The following is a 6,539-nucleotide window of genomic DNA, read 5'->3' on the forward strand; positions in this document are numbered from 1 at the left end:
GACGTCGACGCGCCGACACGCGCGTTCAGCTTCACGAGGTCACATGTCTCATATACCCGACGATGGACAACCCGCACTGAGGAGGGGCAGCAAGCATCCCTTGAAAGTGAAAACATCGGTCTATCAGCTGTGTCGAATATGTATCGTGTATTAATTCTATCGCGGCAATAACACACATTCCTGGGAGCATATGTACACAAGACGCATCCTCCCTGAATACCACTAGCGATGCAAAAAAAAAAAAAAGATACGTAGACATTTTCCTCAATTACTATCTACTAAATCTATAAAAAAGGCATTTGCTCCAGGGTATCGAACATGTGAAAAGAACAAGAGGACAATTCGTCCAGCCTATTTGGCTCGCGTGTCCAGAGAGAGTCGATCCGCCTGTTCCAGTCGGACAGCTGACTTCAACTGTTCCCGAAACCCAAACAGATGCTGCGAGGCAGTCTTCATCATTTCTTGGTTGCCACCATCCTGGACCGTAATGGATGCTTGCAGCACGTAGCTCCCGGTTCTGTCCAGGGAAGTCAACTGCTGGAAAGGAGGCAGCTGGCGCCGAGGTTCATGTGGCTCTTGGCCCTCGTTGGGGTATTGTAGGACGCGATGGAGAAAGATGACGATATCGTTCATAATGAAGATATCACCCTCCACCATATATTCGGTGACATAACTATCCGATCTCGTATCAGCAAACCGAACGAAAAGGTGAGCGATCATACGATTCGCTTATTCATCCACGTCCGCGTCGCGGGATACGACTCGCTTACTCACCTATAGCCCCAGGCATTCATGGGGGTTACGATATCACCTTTGGGCAGACCGGCGCTGGCCATCAGTCGGCTGGTGACGGCTGAACGAGTCCCGGCCTCGGGGATATCTCTAAACTCCAGCCTCCAGGCCTGTTGGTCGTAGCTGTAACGATGTCCACCGTCCTCGTCCGTACCGGCCATGGACGCGTCAGTATCTCCGAGCGAGATTGACGGAGGGTTGGCACCCAAATCCGCTTCGGAAACGGGTCCGATCACCTGAGTATAGAACATGCCTCCGTTCAGCATCTTATTCAGACGCTGCATGTCGGGGCCTTGTACGTCCTGAGTGGCGCCGACATGGGTATTGACCAGTCCCGGCTTCCGAAAGGCCTTGAAGACCAAACGCCGTTCTAAGCGGTGACGCGGTTGCATGGCCGTCAACCCGGCCAGCTGTTGGAGCAGCTCATGATGCTGATGGGCGGGAACCGAGGCGAAGAGTAGCAGCTCATGCATGATCACAAGAACAGCGACGGCCAGCTCACTACCAGTTGGCTGCTGAAGGGCGGCGGGGAATGTATTCCGGAAGCTCAAAATCCGAGATCTGCTGGTGGGCGGGAAAGTGGCAACCCGCGGAAAAATCCGGGTCGGAAAGCTGGTCCGAGCTTCAGGAGTTTTTTTTTTTTTTTTTTCACGTTCAGCGGTTAAAATTCCCTTTTTGAAGGTCTGTTTATCTTCGGCCGGTTCGGAGATGTCGCGACGGTGCAAAGTGCAAAGTGCAAAGGCCCCAGACAAAGTACGAGGAACGGAACAAGGGAGCCGGGAAGTCACATGCACAGGCACAGGCACGGGAAATTATTCTGAAAGAGGAAAGGAAAGGGACCAGATAAAGATTAACTAAAGAAAGCCGGGGGAAGATGAAGGGGGGAGGGGAGGCTTGTTTGGGTTAAGGCGATGCGGGGGATGGAATCCGAAGGGCGTTGGAATTTCCCTGTGAATTTAGATTGGGCGAAGTGTCAGTGTGTCAGCTTCACCGGGAGAGAGGAGAAATCTAATGATTATTGATCACGCATGAACCTTATGATCCTTGGGGATTTGGGGGGATTTGGGGAGCTCCTCCGATCCTGGGAGTCCTCCTGGTCGTACCGTACGCGTAAGATACCAGGCCAAGAGTCCGCAGAGCCCGGAGTCCGGCACCGCCGCGGGTACAGGCCGTGTACGACGATACGGCACGACTAATTGCTTCCACTAACACCGCGAATGCCGGCTTATCAGTTGTGACGGATGGGGACTAGATCGGCTCGCTTCCGCTCCGACTTCCTCCCCTCCCCGTCCGTCTTTTCTAAGAAGTTATCTTCCCCCCCTCTCGCTCTCCGTCCTTCTCACTTTCCCTCCTCCTGTTTTTCATCTTCTCCATCGCTCTCTTCAGCCAGTCTCTTCGCCATTGCCATCTCTATTAATTCAATCTCTGTACATATCCTTCGCCGGATTCTGCTGAGCTACTACTACTACTAGCTTCCCATCTGCCCTAACTAATTAATCGCTTACCTCGGTCGCTTCGGACGCCAACGGATCACTGGGTTTTTTTCGTCGCGTCAAATTCGTGCGAATCACTCAATCTTCTCTTCCTTCACTTTCACCCACCGACAATTCCCACTTCCAACCTTTCTATACCCTCAATTCTTACAATTCAAAATGCGTGCCACCGTCGCTCTCGGAAACGCTGCCCGCACACCTCTCATTCGGTTCCTTGGCCGCCGTTCCGTGCCTCGTATGTCTCTTCTCTCGACCCTCCCCATCTTACCTCGCAATTTGACTCAATTAACGCGTTTTTTCTTTAGAGTCCATTGACCACACTCCTCGTCCTCACCCCGCCTCTCCCTCTGGCATTCTTCCCGACTCTTTCGCCGCCTATCGCATCAAGGCTCAGCAGCACGGCCCGCTCGGTCGTGCCTCTTTCACTCAGGGGGCCATCGGTCGTAACGCGGGCGCTTCTTTGGGCCCCGTTCAGCCTAAGCAGGGCGAATTTTTCGACCGTGTCGAGCTTCCCTCTCGTTTCCACCGCCTTCCGTGGAGCGAGGCTGAGATCGAAGCCATTGAGACCGGTGGTGCCAGCCTCTATGCTTAGATTCTCCGTGTAACCATGAGGGATGACGCAATGAATACGCTAAGAGGATGAGCATGATGCATGGAATTGCACACGTTCCTAAGGGGGTGGTCGTTTGCGACCGAAACTACGACGGGAATAACTCTTCAACGGGTGTCCCGTAGGTGCTTGGGCAAGAGCCGTGCGACCGGAGAAACCTCGCTTCATCGCGAAATTAAGCGTTTCCATCAAACCTTGGCTGCAAACGGTTCTCGGTCATGGAATCTCTTTCGGAACACCTCGGATCCCGGCTCGTCTCCGGTCCACGGCTCTTTTTTAACATTTCTTTTTTCTTTTGTTGTACTGTTTGCTTTGTATCAAGGCGCTGGTGGTTGCAAGTCATTCATACTTAGCGGTTTCATATCTTTCGAATACTCTGGGCGCGCTGTGTGGGATTTGGTTTTTCTTTGCTTTTTCTATTTTCCCCTTACATTTTCCACGGCGATCTTTGTTCGCGGAATGTTCGGAGTCCCAACCAATCATGCATAGTGCTTGATTCGAGTTGATTCAAAAAGTCTGCTGGACTATTGGACTATTATTACACTGGAAGACCTGGCTTGGGTTTGTGCTATGCTTATTGCTTGTCCACTGAGCTCAGGACGGTATCATTACTACAGGTTAGAATTCACAACATTTCCAGTCACAATCCAAACAACCTCAGTAGATCTTGATGTATTTTCATCGTCAGTATTGAACATCGCGATCTGCGTTACTACTGGTCAGGCGATGACAGCTTTCGAATGCGGCTCCTCCCGCGTGCTCGCGGCTAAGCAGGTCGCATTCCTGCCACGCAGCTTCTTCGACCCAACAACTCCTCCTTTGAGACTTACGCTATTTGGACCTCACCTGTCAACTCAGTGATTTGTTCCAGCTTACAGCCAATCGGCCTTGGTTCGTCTCCATAGAATAATCACCACATAATGGCCTCTTCTTCCCCGGCCAAACGCATAACTTTCACTGAAGTAGACGAGGTCAATCATCCCACTGCAACGTATATCTACTCCGAACCCTCAGCACCTCTCCAAAGTCCCCCTCACGAAGATGCGGTCGTGAAAGGACGCGTTGATATTACGGTAGTTTCCCATCCTCCCTTGGCCTTTACCTTTTTTCTTTCTTCTTTATTCCTGCGACGTTGCGTTTATCTCGCTTCCAACCCCGTGATCAGGCGTTGCATCATGACAAAGGGTTGATGAACCTAGCCCATTAACTAGACGTCTAGCATCCTTCTTCTACCATTCCATCATCATCATGGTCTCTGAATTCGCTTCGAGGTCTTCTCATCGATGTGTTTCTCCCTGTTGGATATCCTCACAGTGTCAGCGACGATTATACCTCGTATGTTAAACCCTGGTCAACTGATTGTGACCGCAAGCTAACAACCATCTTAGATACCAGATTTTTGTGAGTTCCGGTTCCATTCAGATGCGCTCAGCTCGTTGTCGCAGGGGCACCGGCTGCTCGGCCTCATTCAAGGAAGACCAACCTCTTGGGCTAGTCCAAACTGGGGATTCACTAACGTAACTCTCCGTTTGAAGGACTCCCTTCAAGCTTTCAGCAGCTCGATCGCCGGTCTTCTCTCCTCAAGAGCTGTATTGCAAGGTTGAACTATTTGCTCCCAGGTTCAACGTCTTGACAAAGCTGACTGCCCTGTAAACGCAGGAGTTGGAGTGGGCAATGCTGATGCGTCCCCAACCTCCGCCCTTCTCCTCCACATCCTCCAGGATTCGTCAGGCCGAGTCGCCACAATTCTTTTTGCACATCGAGTTGGCACAGCTCTTGAGCCGGAGTGCAAAAAGTACCGGCTAGCGGCCGATGTGTTCAACGACGTGGCGATTGTGCTGGATTGTCTCTCCCCGATGATCCCTGCAGGAGTTGGCCGAGTCACTGTTCTCAGCACAGCGGGCGTTCTTCGGGCTCTGTGTGGAGTGGCAGGAGGAAGCTCCAAAGCAAGTTTGAGCGCACATTTTTCCAAATGGGGAAATCTCGCTGAAGTCAACGCGGTACGTTCAATCAAGCCCACGTTTGGACAAACTAGAAAGGCTAGCCTCACTGACATCTCTTGCTACAGAAAGACTCCTCGCAAGAAACCATAATCTCACTGATTGGGATGCTTGTATGATTTGTACTCCGGCCATCTCCATCCTCAAAAGCTTACGCAGAACAGGCTGGATCTTTCGTGGTGTCCCGCGTGACAAGCTACACTGCGACATGGATTTCCTTGGTTTTGCTTCTTACGCTTCATCTGAGCCTTAACTACGCCGCGGTGCGCTCAGTGCAAATGACCAGTCTCAACAGACAACGGACGAATATCGTATTTTCAACTCTGTTTGAGTCAGACCCTGATGTCGACTTCAAGGGCTTCAGTGATAGCCGCCAGGTGAAACAAAGACAAAGGGGCATGGGCTTTGATCAAACCAGCTGGCTCGTCCTATCTCCTGCTGAGGTGACTATGCAAGAACGAATCTTCGAGACGGATGGAATTCTCAGATGGAGCTCGACTAGACCTCGATCGGAGGCATCAAGGATAGGATTCTGCCGCATTGGACTATCGGTCCAACAATTCCTCGCCTCTTCATCCTCATACACATCCTCTGGGTCTTTGAAAACCCATCTCCCGGTATCTCAACTTTCCACCCTCTTCGAGGAAGAATCTTATATACTCTGGCTCCACCACACCAACCAAACATGCTATGCATCTATCCTCTTGAAGAATACGAGCACCGTCCAGGCACAGCTCAAGGCCTGGGCACATGCTCTACTTGCCGTGCGAGTAGTGTCTACTTCCCTTAAAGAGGACTCCACGATTCACATCGACAGGGTTCTTGATATTCTGTCGACAACATTGAACTTTCTCAACGATAATGAACGGTTCGATCAGTATCTTCAGGCCTTGACGTATGCGGGATGGGATGTGAGCATTGATGCCTTGGAGACAAAGTCGGGACGGAGGGTCATCAGCGAGGATTAATTTAGACCTCTGTGTCTAGAACGGCCATCGGCTTCTGTTCCCAGTAAATCCCGTGCCTCTGGTCCAGAGATATTCGTGAGACTGAGACATACTGCATTTCGACTTCGTTCCCGGTGGATCAACGCTTGGTGTCTTCTCAGCAGTGGTCTAAACATAGATTGCACTACTCCAAAATAAGAACAGCTCACATATTCTATCGATTGTATAAGCGCTGAACGAATACTTCGGTCTACACAGAGTGAAAATGGATAATATAGTACCTGGCGCCCTCCCAGGAACTAGAGAATATTACGATCGGCAGGGCGCTTAGCGAAACGAAGCGCCATTCAATGAGAATCACCGACGTAGCGCCGAGTATTTCGGGGAGATAACAGATCAGATTTGGCGACAGTCACTGGATGATGGAAGCAGTCGATCTTCCACATGCTTCTCATGTCCGGTTCGGCCGAAGGAGAGCTTGACCGCCATGTTCCATTAGCCGCCATGGGTCCTGGGAGCTCTTGCCGGCATCATTTTCAACGCGGGTTCTTGGAAGTCTCGGTCCCAACGCTATTGTTTCTCTGAGAAATGGGCCGTGAAATCCCCGATTGGTTGCAAGAACCCCGAGTTGGCGCTCGACTGGGACACCGTACGAGGATAACGTGCGTTGGTACTGTGCCATCGATTCTCAGAGGTG

The 6,539-nt window shown here is 51.2% G+C and overlaps 3 protein-coding genes across 3 annotated transcripts; 2 read left to right on the top strand and 1 right to left on the bottom strand.

The window, feature by feature from the left end:
- Positions 1–351: 351 nt before the first annotated feature.
- Positions 352–1,265, bottom strand: KD926_009972 (mediator of RNA polymerase II transcription subunit 18; the record flags this gene model as incomplete). The annotated part of the gene is made up of 2 exons (XM_053102473.1): positions 352–673; positions 775–1,265. The coding sequence occupies 2 exons, from the start codon at positions 1,263–1,265 to the stop codon at positions 352–354; spliced, it is 813 nt and encodes a 270-aa protein (XP_052954085.1).
- A 1,179-nt stretch (positions 1,266–2,444) lies between these two features.
- Positions 2,445–2,877, top strand: KD926_009973 (alpha-ketoglutarate dehydrogenase subunit KGD4; the record flags this gene model as incomplete). Its single annotated transcript, XM_053102474.1, has 2 exons — positions 2,445–2,520; positions 2,591–2,877. The coding sequence occupies 2 exons, from the start codon at positions 2,445–2,447 to the stop codon at positions 2,875–2,877; spliced, it is 363 nt and encodes a 120-aa protein (XP_052954086.1).
- Positions 2,878–3,815: 938 nt separating this feature from the next.
- On the top strand, positions 3,816–5,863 carry KD926_009974 (RUS1 family protein; the record flags this gene model as incomplete). The annotated part of the gene is made up of 6 exons (XM_053102475.1): positions 3,816–3,956; positions 4,115–4,230; positions 4,284–4,296; positions 4,515–4,895; positions 4,964–5,008; positions 5,060–5,863. The coding sequence occupies 6 exons, from the start codon at positions 3,816–3,818 to the stop codon at positions 5,861–5,863; spliced, it is 1,500 nt and encodes a 499-aa protein (XP_052954087.1).
- Positions 5,864–6,539: the final 676 nt, after the last annotated feature.

The sequence above is a fragment of the Aspergillus affinis genome (genome assembly GCF_023601865.1).
Source record: "Aspergillus affinis strain CMG 70 chromosome Unknown NODE_74_length_177179_cov_84_810866, whole genome shotgun sequence".
NCBI classification, from domain to species: Eukaryota; Fungi; Ascomycota; class Eurotiomycetes; order Eurotiales; family Aspergillaceae; genus Aspergillus; species Aspergillus affinis.